Source organism: Vidua chalybeata, chromosome 6 (assembly GCF_026979565.1).
Source record: "Vidua chalybeata isolate OUT-0048 chromosome 6, bVidCha1 merged haplotype, whole genome shotgun sequence".
In the NCBI taxonomy this organism is placed as follows: Eukaryota; Metazoa; Chordata; class Aves; order Passeriformes; family Viduidae; genus Vidua; species Vidua chalybeata.
In genome coordinates, this window is record NC_071535.1 from 3,550,594 (window position 1) to 3,568,465 (window position 17,872).

The window sequence follows — 17,872 nt, forward strand, 5'->3', positions numbered from 1 at the left end:
AGGTTTGGAACTTATTTTCTTGAGGGAGCTGTTTGAAATTATTTCCTGCAAGCTCATAGAGAATTGGTGAGAGATGTCAAAGGGTGAGGGCTCAAGTTTGGTGATTGCTTTGGTAATTCAGTTATTCAGTTTGGGCTGGCAAGCTGCAGCTGGCTTTTGGGACAGAATTGGTTGTTGAAAGCCAGGGTGGTGAGTGGGAGCTCTGGAGTGGCACATTTGGTTTGTAAGGTGCTGAGGATTTCCACAGCAGGGTCACAATCCCCAGCTCCAAAGCTGGCTCACTTAATCCATCCCTTCTAAACCACAGCTGTGGGCTCCTTATTTTCTGCTTCACTTCTTAGTGATTTGGTGGGGTTTATTCATATTTTTTCTGTTTTGTCCAAGAGGGGGAAACTCTGAGAAGAAAATGCTGTTTGTGCTGGAGGGAACAGTGGGAATATTCTGTTAGAGAGCAATGTAGGTATTTTTTCCTTTTTCTGTCTTGATTATAAAGCTTATTTCTCTTTTTGAGCTGTTAGAGCAGGGACCACAAAGATGCTCTGAGGACTGGAGCACCTCTGCTCTGGAGCCAGGCTGGGAATGTTCACCTGGAGAAGAGAAGGCTCTGGGGACAGCTCAGAGCCCCTTCCAGTGCCTAAGGGGATTGGGAAAAAGAGGGAATGTGACTTTTTCTGTGAGCAGATAGGGATGGGACAAAGGGGAACAGTTTTATTTTAAAAGAGAGATTTAGATTAGATACTGAGAAGAAATTCTTCTCTGTGAGGGTGGGGAGGCCCTGGCACAGGGTGCCCAGAGAAGCTGTGGCTGCCCCATCTCTGGAAGTGTCCAAGGCCGGGTTGGACAGGAGTTGGGGCAACCTGGGATAGTGGAAGGTGTCCCTGCCTGTGGCAGGGCATTAGAACACGGTGATCGTGAAGGTCCTTTCCAACCCAAACCATTCTAGGATTTTGTGTTTTCTGTGTTTTTTCATTAAAAAAATTTTGAGTCTTGTAAAACAAACCCGAATCTGATGTTTCCAGTGGACTTCAGAAAAGTTCATACTTCCAGAGTGGTTATTAACACGGAAAGGATTGCACCAGAATTATTTCTGGTGTCCTCTTAGGTCTCTACCACTGAATTTTGAAGATGAAATGTGAAAAGGGAAAGGCAGAAGTAGAAAGCAGAAGTTGTCACAGTTCATAAGCGTGCAGAAGTTGTCCTTTACTGAAATTTCAATGCTATTTTGGGGCCTTTCTTTTTTCCTTAAGAGCAAATTACAGTGGAATTCGTGCTATGCTTAGGATTTCTGAAAGCTTAATTTTGTCAGTTGCTAGGTGTATTGACTACAAAGCTCTGAAAATATCTAACTATTTTTTACTTCAGTAATTCTTGAGTTATTAATGGGGAAAAAAATCTTTAAAAATAGAGCTAAAAAAAGATTAAAGATCTGTGGAATTGGTAGGTTTCCAGATTAGCTTAGATTTTAAACAATCCTTTGAAATAATCATGCAATAAGATACTGTATTTAATGTCGGTCCCTACTGCAGTTTACCAGTCAAAACCCCTGAGTTTATGTGAAGCTAAGTTGCTTCAGCAGATGTTTTGTGTACAACGTTCTCTTGAGAATTTCTATAAACCCAGGTGATGTTTTGCCTGGGAGGGATTTGTAGTGTGTGCTCTTGGCTGCCTTCTGTCTTCATCTTGAGCCCTCTGGCCATAAGGTGTCACATGTCTGCTGTTCCAAGTCCTTTCTGGTCCCTTTAAACGGGTTCTGTGCTTTTTTACAAGCTGCAAAGCAGTTTAGGGTGGGAAATACCCTGATGCTGCTTTGGGGTCATTCACCTGCTTTTCTGTTCCTTCTCTGTTCTTCTCCTGCTGCTCTGTCTGTGTTGGATGAGCTCTGCAGGTGCCTGGTTCTGGCTGATGGATGTCCAGGGGTCTGCTTGGGTCGCAGCGTCGTGCCAAGCGCTGTTGTGAGTCTCCTCTGCCTTGCTGTGCTGTTCCTCCTGTCACTGTGAGGGTTCCAGCTTTGTGTTGCTGGCTGTCACACCCTGGTGTCCTGTTTCTTTCCCTTTCCTTGTGTGACTTCACGCTGCTGGCCTGGAGCTGTAGGAGAGCTGCTCATTCCTGGCAGCCCCAAGGATGTCAGAGGGTCCCTCCCAAAGAGGCCTGGTGGCTCTGGAGCCTCTGGTTGTAAAAAGTGGCTGCTCCCTGTCCAGGAAATTGGGGCTGAGAGTCACCTCTCCAGAAGGTGTGTCCTCATTGAGGAGCTGTGCCACCAGGTCCAGGGGTTGTATGAGAATGTAAGAAGGTTGTGTGGCCTTCATGGGAACGAGAAACCTCATCAAGTTCAACAATCCAGGTGCAAGGTGCTGCTCCTGGGTCAGGGCAGTCCCAGGTGTGAGTACAAACTGGGAGAAGTCATTGAGGACAGCCCTGCAGAGGAGGACTTGGGAGTTGTGGTGGATGAAAAAGAGGGCTGTGAGCCAGCCATGGGTGCTCAGAGTCCAGAGGGACAACTGAGTCCAAAACTGCTTCAAAACAGGAGTGGGCAGCAGGTCAAGGGATGTGATTCTCCCCCGACATGGTGCCCAGAGCAGCTGTGGCTGCCCCATCCCTGGAAGTACCCAGAGCCAGGTTGGATGAGGCTGGGAGCAGCCTGGGATAGAGGAAGGTGTCCCTGCCCTTGACCAGGGGTTGAAACTGGATGGACTTTGAGGTCCCTTCCAACCTGAGCCTCTCAAGGGTTCTGTGAAATAGGATGTTTTCAGAGAGCCCAGAGACTCAGAAGTCTGAATTCCTCCCTGCATCAGGGATCCCAGTGGGGTCTGCACCACCTCTCACAAGGAGTCAGAAGTGAATAAAAGAGGGAGACTGGGAAGTGGCCACTGTCCATCCAAGGAGGAATATTCCCATCCCTCCTGAAGACTTGACATTAATAATAAGCTGTGAGTGATTGTAGTGGGTGACTCCCTGCTGCAGGGGACAGACACATCCACCTGCCCATCTGACAGGTTGGTCACAGGAGGTTGTTGCCTGCCAGGGACTGGAATTGGAGATGTCACAGAAGGACTGCCAAGAGAGTTTAAAGGTCAAGATAAAGTTCATGAGATTACTGATTACTGTTGTGGACAAAACAAAAAAAAGAACATTTATTGATGGCTAGAATAGTAAAATAATAGTAGGAAACAAGCATAAAACCAGCGTCTTCTCTCTCCAGTTTCATGACCTGCCATGGAGCACCCCTTACCCTTCCCTGGCCTTGGTGGGGTTTTCCCTCATTATCTCTCTGTCAGGTGTTTTTCACCCTTTCTTCAATGTTTCCTCAGTGGTGCCACTTGGTTCAGTGATGGGCTGAGCCACGTCCTGTGGTGGGACATGAGGAGCAGGCTGGAAAGGGCCTGGGGTAGCCCTGACCTCTTCCAGTAGAAGCTCTGTTTGAACCTGACATTAATTAGTGTTTTTTTTGGTTTTTTTTTTTGGTTTTTTTTGTTTTTTTTTTTGGTCTTAGATTGTAACCTGTTCTTTAGGAGCTTTTATGCTTTGTTTTATAAGACACAGCTGGAAAGCCCAGTGAATCCCAAACTTATTCAGAGGGTGTGGGTGGTGGTGTGTCCTGTTTGTTTGTGGGTGGGTGGGTGGGCTGTTTTTAGATGTTCCTAAGGAATCTGTTCTGGTGGAAGTTTGCAGATGTAATGAGGCATTTTGTTCCAAAATGTGCTGTGAAAAATAGTTTGAACTTCTTTCTGCGTGAAATCTGTCCTGAAGTTGGGTATACTTGGATAGCTCTTTCCCTAAGTGCAGAGCAGACTTTTTTGTAAAGTGCTGACCTATAAATTTGAGATTTCTGACTTCAGCATTTTTGCGTTGTCCTTGCAAGGTGGAAGATAGTTCTCTGTGAAAGTGTGACATTGGGGCACCAGCAGTGGCCTACTTTAGACAAAAGTTTGAAAAGATTTAAGGTTTTGTGACAATTCATGAGACGTTGATACTAAAAAGAGCAGAAAATGCTCTTATGTGAGAACAAGTGGATTCAGGAATGTGATAGGAAAAAATTGGGCATTTTGAATGACAGAAATCGTGGAATCATAGAATGTTAAGGAGTTGGAAGGGTCCTTAAAGATCATTTCATCCCAACCTCCTGCCATGTGCAGGAACTTCTCCCACTGGATCAGGTTGCTTAAGGCCTTATCCTACCTATCCAAATATTTGCAAGTGATGGCACAGTTAATTCTAAAACTCTTTTTTGGTACTATTATATTTAATCTAGTGTTTGTGCTGCTGAGTAAGGTTTGCTGAATTTGGATTTGGAGACCCTTAGGAAAAATCTGGACACTTTAGAGATGCCTAATGGATATTGTAACCTCTCAGCCCTGCAGTGGACTGGCAGAATGGATTCATGTGGATGAAACTGCATCATTCTGCTTTGTCTTTTGTGTGTCTGTGTGGGTTTGGTTTGCTTGGGGTTTTTTGGGGAGTGTTTTTGGGGGATCTTTTGTGCCTCTGTCTCTGCTGAAAAGGTATCCACAATGGTATAGGACAGAGAAATGCACAAAATAACCTTTTTGTTAAAGGGTAAGATTGCACAGAAGTAAATAAAAATGAATTACCCCTTATTTTGCTAAACTGTGTAGGTCTGGACCTGTGATCAGGGAATATGGTCTCAGAAAGGAGAATTGGCAACTCTAGGGCTGGTCCAAACCAGTTAGAGCCATAGAAACCTGGTAAAGCCATATTTTGTTCAGTGAATTGAGTTTTAAAGCTGATGAAATTAGTGCTCAGCATTGAGTCACCTGCTGTGGGGTTTTCCTTGTTAGCAGAGTTCTAAAGAAGGAACTGTATTTATTTATTTGCTGAATATTTAGAAGTCAGCTATAGTTTTTTTCTGCTCTTTTAGAAGCCATTTCATACCCCATGGAGAGATGTGCAGGAGCAATTATTCCTGTGCATTTTGTGCCATGCTGCAGGGGGCCTTCTTCCCTTATGTAGTGTCCTGTATGAGATTTTTTTTTTTTGCTGTCCTAGTGACATTTTACTTTGTTACTCTTTCCCAATCAAAAGGCCAGTCCTATGCTGGAGTACACAGTTGCAGAGATACACAAAGATACACTTGTAATCAGAGTTTTGCAACTGAGTTTATTTCTGTTGTGTTACAAGATCTGCCCTGAAACTGGAGAAGGAAACTTTAGGAATTAAAATGGGTCACTAACAAACTGTTCCTGGTGAACTGGTGAGGAATTTCTGTCGGGCAGGGCATGTGATGGTCACTTTATGAGCTGTCACAGCATAAACAAATCCACCCTCTGTGTGCCAAAGTCAGTCATGTGCACCTCTCCAGGATCCCTGCTACCACAGGCAAAACAGGGTGATGAAATGATCATTGGCAATCCTAATCTGCCACGTTGGGGTTGTAATAATAATAATAATAATAATAATCATCATCATCATCATCAGGATCTTCTTTAGCAGGCTTATGTTGTGTTCTTGAAAAAGATGGGATTCTTCTTGCTGGCTTTGACTGGCTGTCTCTAAAGTAGGACAGGTTGGCTCTCTTCTGGTGTGTGTTCAGGTTGATCTTTCATAGAGGCAGTCTGGATTTCTGCCTCTGGTGTTTGTCCTGAAACTCCCCTTTCACGTCAGTTCTGCATCTTGCAGTCTTTTCTACCCATCTTTGCATGTGCAGGAGCAATCCAGTGAGACCTCAGCCTCACAAAACCAGGGCACGACGTCTCCAGAGCTCAGGGAGTGCTGCTCTACTATATTTGGAACCAGCTCTATTGCTTCTATAATAGGAAGGCTTCTGGAAGCTTTCTCCTTCCTCTCGCCCCAAGAAAGTAGCCTTTCAGCTGAGCTTTCATTAATTCTCAATCTGCATGGCAAAACAGATGGAGTTTTATAGGCTAAATAATTCAGTTGTGGCTCGTGGGTCATGTGGCCTCGAGTGTGGTGTGTTCAGGGAGGATTTTTGCCTGTGCCCCATGAGCTGAGGGTGCAGCAGCCACAGTGCCATTCCCAGGGGCTTTGCCACCCCCAGTTTGTCATTCGGGGCACGCGACGGTGCCAAGGGGTGCCAAGGCAGCTTTCTAGAAAGCAGAGTGATGTGTGAGCCCCGTGTGTTTGTCACCAGAGCTGCAGCAGCACTGCCCAGTGAGGGATTTACTGGTTTTGTTTTCCTCTTGGATCAAGCAGAACAAATCTAATGAGCCAGTTCTTAACTTCTTCCCAGCTGAGCAGCGAGTGATGTCCTTACTCAAATTGTGCAAGGCAGCTGAAACCTTTCAGGAATAGCTGAACAAGGGAAACACTTGTAATATTATTTTTCCCAATACTCATACAGGGCTAAGAGGGTGCAGCAGAGCTTGTCTTTATTTTCTTTTTCCCTTCTGAGATTTTCCTTTTGAGGGGACAACTTAGTCCTTCCAATTCTTATCCCACCTAGAGAGAAAACATGTGAGCCACAAATGTGGAGCCTTTCATTCTTTCTTGACGTGATCTTGGAAGGAAAACAGGTTCTCCCTGTAGTGCTTCATTGGAATAAGCATTTCACATGCTTATCAGTACAGCAAGTGTAGTGCTGTTTGACAGCAGTGAGGAGTCAAATGTTGCCTTGGAGCCCTGCATGCTCATTTCCCTGCTTCTGAAACACTCTGCACTTTGCCCACTGTGCATTCAGAAGCTTTCCTCTAAAAGGACCTGAAATCCACTTTACAGCAGACACATTTTCCAGCATGATTCCAGGTGTGGATTGGAGATGGCTGAGTCCAGTCTGGGTTTCTGAGAACCTTGCCCTCCTGGGCTTTGTGAGTTCCTGCCAGGTCAGGGGTAAGTGGGTTCAGGGAGCTGACCACTTTGGGTTAATTCTGTCCTGATCCAGCTCCTTGGGAGGCTTCAAGTGAAAAATCAGACAGGGAGGCAGTGCTGATAAAGGGGAAGGTGTGATAGAATAAACAGGCCCAGCTCCTGGAGTCTTTCCTCATAAGAGAGGTGCTCCAGATCCCTCATTGTCTTTGTGGCCTCTGCTGATTCTGCTAACATGGGAATCTTCAGTTTTCATTTAAATTGCTGCTCTGTCCAGTGGGATCCAAGGACGGGAGCTTGGAGGAGCTTTGGGAAGGAAGGGCTGGAGTGAATTTGGTGGGGAAATGAGCAAAGGGCAATGGTAACCAGGTCCTGCTGCTGTGCCAGCTCTGGTTCCTGGTGCTGGGCAGAAGTGCCATCAGGTGGTTTTGGTGTGAGAGTAGACGCAGGAAGCTCCCCCACATTAATTCCACCTTGTGCCCCTGTGGCAGTTTCATTGCCTTTAGATCAGATAATACCAGATCTGATGGACCATGAAACAGAGGGGAAGCTGAGCACACAAGGTTTCACAAGGCAAATGATGCCTGTGATGGCTCCTTTGGGGTTAAAAGGCAGTTCTTTAGGTGTTTTAAATATGTAGATATTACCTGAAGAATGGTTAAAAAGAGATGGTTGTGTTCCTGTAGGTGTCTGAGAGGCTGAGGACCTGGTGTGTCAAACACCTCATTTCAGACCTAGCCTGGGATCCTTCCCAGTGGGAGTGTTGGCATGAGGAAAGACTTTGTGCCAAAGCCTCTTGCCTAGGAGAGTCTGGTGCTGTTATAGGTGTCCTGAAGGGTGTTTGGGGAGGGATGACTTGGCTGGGGGATGGCAGAATTGCTTGTCTGGTGAATTACTCTTTTGGAGACAAGGATCATGTAACAACCTAAGATTGAGCTCCATGGTGGGAGAGAGGACGTGGAACCTGGTTCTTTGCAAAAAAACAAACACACTTATCTTTATAAAGCCTCAGCACCGACTTTTTCCACCCTAATGACTGTTTTTGTTATTAACTCCTCTGAGTTCTGCTCTGAAACACTTGCTGCTGCTTCCTTCTGCATCCTGAGTATGCTGAAGCTCTTTGCCCAGCTGATCCAGAGTGACATCCCTATGGAACATCCCAAAGCTTGCCCTGCATGGAGGTGGGGTGGTCAAATGTGTTTTTACACATGTTTTTACCCAGCAGGGCGATTGTTGCTCAGATCCAGTCCCGAGGCCATGGCCTCCTTTCAAGAAAGTAAATTTTCTGAGAGGATGTGCCCACCCTTTGAACTGGTTTGTTGATCAGTTACTGTTGCTACAGCTAAAACACACTTGCACTTGCAAAAAATATCAAAAGCTGTGGTGAATTGCTACACAGCTGAGAAGACCTTGACTGCAGCCTGGTTGAGTTGATACATTTGTTTTTCTAGGCTGCAGCAGTGCTCAAACCTGGTGATAAGACAGGGAATTTTGTGGGACCGTTCCCTGAGCTCCTCTCGTCCGCGGCTGAGAGGATGTGATGCTTTCTGCTGCCAAAACCAGAGTCCTTCCCACATCTTGTGCAGAAAGGCATATGTTTGGGGGTGGTTTCAGAGAGGGAGAAGAACACGATTAGGGTTTTAACTTCCTCTTCTGTTTTGTTTCTCTGTGCATCTGTATTTCAGTTTTTTGGGCTGTACCTGACTCTGCAAAACTTAACAAATCGGCTGCAGCTCCTTCTGCTAAAGATCAGCCTTGGTACAGAAACAGTGGTAGTTAAAAGGCAGTAAGTATATCTGCTAGCTTAAATGCTGGGTTTTTTTTTTTTTTTTTCTCTCTTTTCCTTTTTTTTTTTAATTCACAAGTACAGCTTTTTACTCCTCACACAGTAGGAATTTGTCAGGAGCTTGCTGGCATTAATAGTCTATTTCAGCTCTTTTCTATAGCCCAGCAGCTACAGAGGGGGGGAAAAAGCATGCTTTGTATGGAGCTGTGGTTGGGTCTGTGCTGCAGTGCCCATCTGAACTTGGCTGTGTCTATTTTGTCAGCTTTTGCTTCCCTCTAGTAGTTGCTGGTCCCTTCCTAAACTCACAAAATCCCACCATACAATGCCTGTGCTTGGATCAGGGTTCTGGCTGCTCCTGACCTGAACCACTTCTTTTGATGGTTTTGCTTCTCGAGCTCTTTACTGTAAATAAGATATCTTTGGGTTTCAACTCTTTGTCTGGCTTTTTATCTTCTCAATTGATCTCCAGAGGAGTGGGACTAGGACAAAACACGTGGTATTCTTAATCAGGGATCCACGGAGAGGGTGTAAGCTATTGGAAAAGTGAGTGGCATTCCTGAAATGGTGTGGTTGCGTTTATTTGGGTGTGGATATAATCATGCTTCTGTGATACAGTTCCTGCTGAGTTTGAAATGCTAGTGTTAGTAAAGCCAGAAGGAGAGCCAGACAAAAGCTTGGAGAAAAGTCAGAATTTCAGTGCCTCTTAGTGATGGTTCATGGGAAAGTAATGATTTTGTGTTTGATTTTCCTAAAGCACTGGGCATATGCTTTTTCTTCTCTGTGAATTACTGTTTATGAATATATATCTTTACAGCATGAGAACATCAGAAACATCTGGTTTTGTGCCTAGGTTTCACTCAGAGGTAGGTCCTTGTTAGAGACTCTGGGTAGCCTGATAAAAATGGTGTTTAACTACAAAGTTTCAATTTCTGCTGTTGCTGATCGTGGCAACCTAATTCCTGGTCTTCCTGAATCCCTGGAGCAGAGGACATGCTCTCTTCCTCCTGCTCTGCCACTGCCCTGCCTTCGTCCTCTCCACCCCACACGTTTCTTAGCCTTGTGTAGAGCTCAGCCGAGATTTCTTCATGAAGACTGGAATGTGCTTATATAATATTTTATATATTATTTTAGGCCCCTGCTACTCAAATGTAGGCAAACGCTTAACCTCTTATTCGCCATCATTAGACGAACCGTGGAATTACTGTAGCAGACATCAAGTCAGGTGGATCTAAACCAGCTTCTGTTTTTCCTGCCTGCAAGGTTCATCCTTCATCATTTTCCTGGCAAGTGTGGCTACCAAGAGCAGGTTTTCCAGGCCAGGAGTGTTTAGTGGGAGCATTGGTTGTGAACCACACTGGTGAAGCAGAGCTGGGCTGGGCATAGTGAGGGCTCTTCTGCGTGGGAGGCATCGGGAAGGGGGTGATGTGAGAGGCTCAGTCTCTGCAAAAGCAGGGGTAGGACAGCAGTAGGAACGCTGGGCAGAGCTGCTGAAAAGGAGAGAGCAACCTGCTGCACTAAATCACAGCTCCCCTGTGGACACAGCTCCATAGTGAGCATCCTCAAATGGCATTCCTGTATTACGGCATCATTGTGCACAGTCCTCTAGAGAGGAAGCAAATGGTCTCTCTAAAACAATCTGCTGGCACTCAGGCTGGAGTATTTGAGGTTTTCCAGGGCTCTTTTGCTGTGTCACTCTTCCCTTTAATGTTCCAGCTTGAAGGTTGTTGTTCTTTCTCCATCAAAGTGCGTTAAAGCGCCGGTAAGAGTGCCTGCTCCAAGGACAAGGTGGAGAAGGCAGCAGCCCAGGGAGAACAAGAGATACTGCAGAACAGCTTTGTTTCGGTGTAATCTGTCTTATCTGCACGTGATGCAAAGACAGGGCAGTTTTCACAAGACTTGGAGGCTGCGTGGTGACATGTTTTCTGTCTTCTTATAAAATCCACCACGTTATTTTGATTAGAGCGCTAACGTAACTCCTGGCAGCTTCAAATCTCACTGCTAGCAGCTACTTCCCTCCAAAGCCTGATGTGGTGCTAACAAGCAGGGAGATCTTGTGCGTCCTGTTTACATGGAGCTGGGAAGACAGCGTGTTCCGTGGGAGGTGCCAAGGTAGCTCTGCAGTCGGATATAAGGTGAAAAAACTCCGTGTGTGCAGACAGGCTGTGGTGGGGCGTGTTCATTTGTGTTTGGTGGTGTTCAGGAACTCCAGCTGCAACACTGGCATGATGATGTTAAGTTCTTTTATATCTGAATATGTATCTTTTATATCTATGCATGAGTAGCATGTTTGTGTTTGTATATATTTATATTTATATCCATTCTCTCTCATGGGAAAGTCCACGTCCTGATCATCTGCCCTTGTGATCTTCTCATGTAGCTCTCTGTTGTTCAGTTTTTAGGTGGCAGAGACACGGTGGAGCTGAGTGTGGGGCAGGCAGAGCTGATGGGGGAGCCTGGGGTGTAGCCCAGGATGGACTGGCTGTGACGACGACGTGCCTTAGCCGGAGAGGTCGTTACCATGAAGAGTTCCTGCAGAGCTGGCCTCCACAGGGAACCGCTGAATTCCACATCCTCCACCTTCCATCAAGTCAAACGGTACGAACACACTGGCTGCTCTGCCTGCAGCTGAGGGTTCAGCACCGATTTTAGCCTTCTTCTATTGTCTTGTGCTGTCACTCAAATGTTTGCTCGAAATTCTGACTTCCAGGTGGTGTTTAAGGGAAATGTTGTAATGGCTTAAGGGCAGAAATGTTCTTTGGCGTTTTTGTTTGATAATGACAACTACAGATTCACTGCAGCTGGTAGTGTACTTGCAGAAATCCTTGGGTTTTCTAGCAACAGCTGTAAATTAGTTTGGGAAACATGACTTTGAAGTAAAATTTAATTGGTGAAAGGCTCTTCTGAGTAGGCTTTAAAACATGCAGGCAGCTTAAAGCAAGTGGAAATGCTGGCAGTCATTGTTGTGGTTTGTCTTACTATGGACTAAGTAATTAGATTAGTTTAAGCTCAGATTTTGCATTGCTCACTCTCCTGTGTCTCTTATTAAGGAGAAATGCACGATTGATTTCAAACACTTGTGCTTATGTGACAATTAAGTGAATGCCTCTCACTGTGTCTCCTTATAGGAACACCATGCAGAACAACTTGTCCTCGTGCAAATGCAAGGACATGCCAGTTTGCCAGAGTTCAAACTACTTCAAAATGTATTTTTTTTTTTTTATTCTTTTTCTGAAACCAAGGCTCTTAAACTTCCTCAGTCTGGAGGAAGAGCGCCAGCTTTTTGGTTTCTAAAGGCTGTGTGGGTTTAAAGCAAACTTTTAACCTTTGTTCTTTGTGGTTGTGCAGACAGCATATACTTGCTATGTTAGTCTCATGGTAATTTAGTGCTGGAAAAGACTTCCTGGGTCACCCAGCTCCTTGCTTTCCCAAGCAGCATCTCATAATCCCTTTTGTGAACTTAGTCCAGCCTAAAAACATTCACATCTTTTCTTGCATCTTTTCTTCTCTCCTCCTGTAGATTGAGCCATTACTGAAGATGACAGATCTTGCTGTGCAATTAGGAACCTTCTTTTCATTCCCAGGCTGAACATTCATGACAGTTTATGGACTCATTTGAGTTTCTGTTCCTTTATTTTCCTTCTGCCTAAGGACCGCTGCTTATTTTCAGTGGTTTACCTCTTCTTCTCCATTCTGTAAGAGGGGGTTGTAGCCCTCACCAGTGGTTTTGCTAAGTGACCCAAGTGTTCTCTAGTAGCTTCTTGAGTAGCAATTGCTGCTGTTCTCTGTGTGATGCCTCTCACAGAATATTCTCAGTCCTGGCTAAGAGTGTGTGCTGTGCTCTGGAGCTGCTCTGGCTGGAGGGCTTCTCACAGCCTCATCTGCACATCCCTAGTTCAAGGATGTCTCTGTGGTGGCCAGTTCACCTCAGTTACTTCCAAAATTTGTTGGTGTTCCTCTTGCTGATGCATCACTGCCTGCATTTCAAAACCCTCCTCAGTTTCTGTTACTTGGGGCTTTGTGCCTCTGCTGTTTTGGAACTGCCTCTGTTTCTTTGGGTGCAGAATTAGTGCTGAGGTCATTCCTAACAAAGTCAGATGTTCCCAGGGCTGATTCTTGAGGCATGTCTTTGGTTTCCAGGCTGGTATTTTCTTATTCAGCATCACCTGGGGCTGTCTGCTGCTAAGCCAGCTCCTTTGTCTGTTTTCCCATTCCTCTGCCAATCTGTCTTAACCAGTAAATCTCTTTGTGCTCTCTGAAGTCCATGTGAGGAAGATATAGTAGATTGGTCTAAAAAGATGGCTTTTATTTGAGAACCTTGAGGTTAGTCTGGCATATTGAACTATTCCCTCTTCCCCCTTTTTCTCTGTGTCCCATTAATCCTCTTTGCTTGCAAAGCACCTTTATATTGGAGTCAGAATATGAGCCCTGGAGAGGCTGTGATCATTCTCCTTCTCTTTCTCCCCTGCAGTGCCCCCTCCAATGTGCCACATGTTTATTATCTCCTATTGTTGCCTTTCAAGAGGTTTATAAATCCTGTTTCTTGGCCTGCAGTGCATGAGCCTATCTGGTTTGGATTCTAAAACTGGGATGAGCCAATCCTCACAATTTTTATGAACCTCTCTAATCCTCCTCCTGCCAATGCTCTTGTTCAGATTAACGCCTGGGCTTTTGCCCTCATCATCACCCTTACCTTCCCTCTTTAAAAATGGTGCAAAGTCAAATTTGGTATTTTGTGTTGTACTCTTGATCTCTGCCCTGCTTTTGCTTGCAACCCTGTTTCTCTTTTCTCTCACAAACTGAAAAAAAAAACCTTTCACTATTTCTTTGTTGTTAAATATCTCTGCAGTGACTTAACACTGCTCCAGTTCTCATATTTATTCCTGGACTTTTTAGTCTCTAAGATAGAAGTTTCCAAGTGATGTGACCTGAAACTTGTGTCTGCTTCTGGTATCTTTCACAAACAAGGAACACATCCAGTTGGAGCTGCTTTGAATCTTTTGTTTGGGATGTGTTCTTAATAATGAAAACACCTTCTGACTCCTGGAGAATGCAGTGTGCAGTGAAATCCTCCCCAGCACAGCTGAATTCATGAACCACTTTCTTTCAATCTTGAGTTTCAAAAGGGCAACCTGATAACTTGCCTTCAGCTCTACTTTTGCTTGTTTTTATTTTGAATGCTGAGTCTGTTACTGATCGTGTGGTCCAAGGTTAATTTCTGCAACCTTTCATGTTCTCATTACACATGCACAAAAATGAAGGCTATAAATAGCATCACTCTGTGTTGGTTCGTTAGCACAAGGAATTTGTTGCACTGTGATATGAAGAAAGGTCCTCTTGCACTTGATAAATCAGGAAACAAATTAATAAATGTAAAACACTTCCAGAAGGACACTTGTCACTTACCTGTTCTGCTTTCAGCAGAAGCCCTATAAAACCAACAGGTTTTGTCTTGCTGTCCCTCTGTGATTTCCCCTCATCCTCTCCCACCACAGCCACATGTGCCATCCCATCATCTCTGAGCTACACATTTCTGGAGCAGCTGATAACCTTGAATTCCAAATCTTTCAGTTTATTTTGTTCCCTTCTGCTTTGTCATCTCTGTGTCATGTCTGGTGTGGTTGGGAAGCAGGGCTTTGGGCTTCCTGAGGCTCAGCACAGAATTGCTGCTACATCTCTCCCTTCATGGTGAGTGCTTCTATACAAAAGCCTGGCAAAGCTGTGGCACTTCCTCCTGTACAAAATCAGGAGGTAGCCAAGGCAACTGTGCTTTACTGAAGGGTGGGTGTGTGTTTAGTGTAAAACATGGCCAAAACATTGATGGGTGGGAGCCCTCAAGGTGGAGTGGTCTGTGTTGGGCTTGGGGGTGCATTCTGTCACCCAAAACTTCTGTGCTGCAGATGCTGGGCTCTGTGGGATGGATTTTCTGGCTGTGCTGGGTGCAGCTGTATTTGGGTGTTGTCTCCCCCAAAATCAGGTTATCTGAGCACCTGATGCAGGTGAACAAGCTGGGGAGGGACCCAGCCTTAGGATTTTGGTTTTTACACAGTGCATTTAGCTCCTCAGCTCTGCTGGGCCAGCTCTGCCCCACGGTTTTGGCATTCTTCCACTTGCCCCAGGCTGGCCACTGGAGCAGAGAGCTCTCCTTCAGCAGCCACATGCCTTCTGTTTGCCTTCAAATCCCTCTCTAATCCCTGCTGGCTCTCCCTTTGCTGCAAGAGGCATTTTGGAGGTGTTGGGAGGTGGGTCAGGAGCAGTTGCTGCTCCAAGGGGAGTGGGTTTTCAGGAAATCAGATGCTTCCACAGCTGCCAGAGTCAAACCCACCCCTGCTCTGGAGCTTCCCAGCCCTCCTTTCTGTGAGCTTGGACCCTTGCCATGCTCCAGAACAAACTCCATGAGTGCAGAGCGCCTTCCATCCCGGGACTTTCCCCGGCAGAATCCATGGAATGCCTTTGAAGCAGCTCTCTGTCTGCTCTGCCTTGCCCTGGCAGTGCAGAGGGGATGGAAATGGTACTGGAGATGGAGCCCAAAGGACCCACCAAGCCCTTCCAGAAATAACAAGTGGTTGACTGTGGTTAACTCCCACTCAGTGCTCAGTCCTTGCTAATTGTCAGTGTCCTTTATGGAGGAGGAAAACTCTATGGACAGAGAGCTGGGATGCCAAGGAAGAGGAATGCTTTGCCAGAGGTGTGGGGTTTTTATTGTTGTTGCTTTTTTTAAAATTTTTTTAAATTTTTTTTTTTGGCTTCTGCCTTGTGTTAGTACGTCCTGAGGGGTTTTTCAGAGATGTAGTTGGCACTGGGTGTGCAGTCAGCAACGTGAGCAGCTTTTGTCGACTGGAGTTGGTGTTTACAAGGAGAAATCCATAGGAAACTTGGGGGTTTTGATGGAAATTTTCCCCCTAGTAAAACCTTCTGGTGCTTTGGCCAGAAAACCTGCAGTGTGAATATGCTGTTTGCGAAGATCAGGCTTTTTTTGTCGTTGTTCTTGCTGGCCAGAGGAAATCTTTTGGCTTCACAGGGCATCATCAGAGTCCCTGAGCTGGGAGCTGCAAGGGGAATTAAGGCTCTCTGTGGGCCTTACAAAGGAGTTGTGAAAACTGAGTCTTTTCTAACAGTTTTGCCTCCAGCTCTGGAGTTTCCACTAAAGCAAATATATTATTGTTTTAGGCTGCTGTGATTTAGAACATACATAAACACAAAAGGATGCTGGAAGATTCTGGCCAGCTTGGCAAGTAGAATCATGGAATGATTTGGGTTGGAAAAGACCTTAAAGGCCATCTCATTCCAATCCATTGCATGGGCAGGGACACCTCCCACTAGACCAGGTTGCTCCAAGCCCCATCCAGCATGGATTTGGACACTTTCAGGGATGGGGAGTCCACCAGTGGGTTTGGGGTGTTCCCTTGGGTGGGGAGAGGAGGGGTGTGTGAGTATCTGAGCTCATATAAAGGAATATATTTCTGTATCAACAATGTGTAGTAACCAGCTTGATAAAACTGCAGTGGAAACAAGCTGTAGTTACGACTTACAAAAACAGCAGTCTCATTCCAGCAGTGCAAGTATCCTGTTTTTCAGACACGGCTGATTAGAAATAGAAAAACTGGCCCCTTTATTTCATCAGCTTGAGGATGGAATAACAGTATAAAGGCAGCACTGCTCGTTGTTTCAGTGCTGATCATTCCTGGCAGAATTCTCTCTTATCAGCAATTTAAAACCGCACATTTGGGATTGAAAACCTTTTATGTTTGCTCCCGTGGACTTCTGAAGAGTCGTTGTCTCTAAAGATAAAATTAGAGAGCTTGATAACTTAAGGGGTGGAGGAAAGCAAACAGAATTATTCTGGAATGAAGTGTCATAGGGAATATGTGACTTCACCTTTTAACAACTATTTTTGGTGGTTTTAAATATTTAAAAGCTTACCTGCAGCTGCCACAGCTCTCTGCTTGCCAGCACTGAGGAACAGGGGAGTCTGTGGGTGGGGACTGGGCTCTGGTTCATCTTCAAAGCAATTTCTGCTGGGAAGCCTTGTTCTAATTGTAGGAGCTAGAGATGAAATGTGCTGCTGATGTGCAGGGAAGAAGCTGTGATTGCCTCAAAGTTCATTCTTGATGTCCACAGCAAAGGGCGTGTGAGGTGGGGGCTCGTTTTTTTCCAAGTGACACTTTCAGGTAAGGCCCATTGCTAAGATGGCTTTTAAAATGAAAGTTCTCTTCCCTGCTGCTGGAAAAACTCTGAGGCAGGTGGCAGCTGGTCTTGTGGAGTTTGCAGAGCTCTTTATAGCTGTCTGAAGTTATTAGATGAAGGTTTTCTTTAAATCCAGATCCATTAAAACATGTGCAATGAACTGAATGCTGAATTCAAATGAGGCAATTATTCTGGCAGTAAAACTTCTGACTAAGGCATAATTTTGTTATGTAAATTATAACTTTTCAACCTTAAATGGTATTGTTGGCTTAGCCAGGGACTAACTGAAACATAGGAAACATAACCTTAACCAAGAAATCTGTAGTAGGTGAGGCAGAACTTTACCCTTTGTCTTTCTCCATAGACCAGAAATAGCTGGGAGCAGCTGAACCAACTGTGCTGGCTGAACATGTCCCCTGAGCCAGTTGGGGTAACCAGTTTGGTTCTGGTTTTATTCATGCAATACCTGGTCTCACCTCCATTTGCAGCTTCTCTTAATGAAGGGTGTTGAGCTGATTGTCCTACTGGATTCCTGAAAACTGCTTGAAGAAAACCTCTTAAAAACAAGCTCAGCTCATCTTTCAAACACCTTGGCACAAAACTCATGAATGAAATTTGATCTTCTGCTCCTGGCTCAGGAGATTTCAGTATGCAAAGTCGTGTTTTAATTGTATTCACCTCTTCTCCCCAGGGTACGGTGGTGAGCAGCCACTGGAGCCTTTTTCTCCCTAGTCTGGGAAATGTCCTTCTGGAAGGGAAGGGAGGGGAAGGCTGCAGGCACTGTTCTCTGCAGCAGTTTGCTGCAGTGCTTCACCTGCTGCTCTTCTGGGCTGGGCTCTGGCCAGGCCATCTCAGTGGCCTGACCCTGCTTCACTGAAGTACAACCAGAGTGGGGCAGCCCCTGTGAAAAATGAGGCCAAAGCAAACTCCAGCAGCCTCGATTTCCCGTTCTTCTCTCCCATGCATCTACTTCAACGCCCCGAAGTTCTATTTTTATGAGATTATTTTAGTTTTTAGCATCCGACTGAGGAGGCAAACAAAGGAGCTCGGTTGCATTTTGCAGAGGAGACTAAACTGGGAGGTGACCCAATTCCAACGAGCTGGAATTGGCACACAGGAGGCACA

At 45.4% G+C, this 17,872-nt stretch overlaps 1 protein-coding gene across 7 annotated transcripts in view; it reads left to right on the forward strand.

Moving 5' to 3' along the window:
• FBXO34 (F-box protein 34) overlaps window positions 1-17,872 on the forward strand; it is a 39,383-nt gene that overhangs the window by 17,093 nt on the left and 4,418 nt on the right. For 2 of the 7 annotated variants that reach the window (XM_053944457.1, XM_053944461.1), the window contains exons 3-4: window positions 8,463-8,563; window positions 10,956-11,158. In XM_053944457.1, the coding sequence (XP_053800432.1) occupies window positions 11,082-11,158 (77 nt within the window). In that variant the 5' untranslated portion in view covers window positions 8,463-8,563; window positions 10,956-11,081. The other 5 variants (XM_053944460.1, XM_053944463.1, XM_053944462.1 and 2 more) reach the window with 5 other exon arrangements.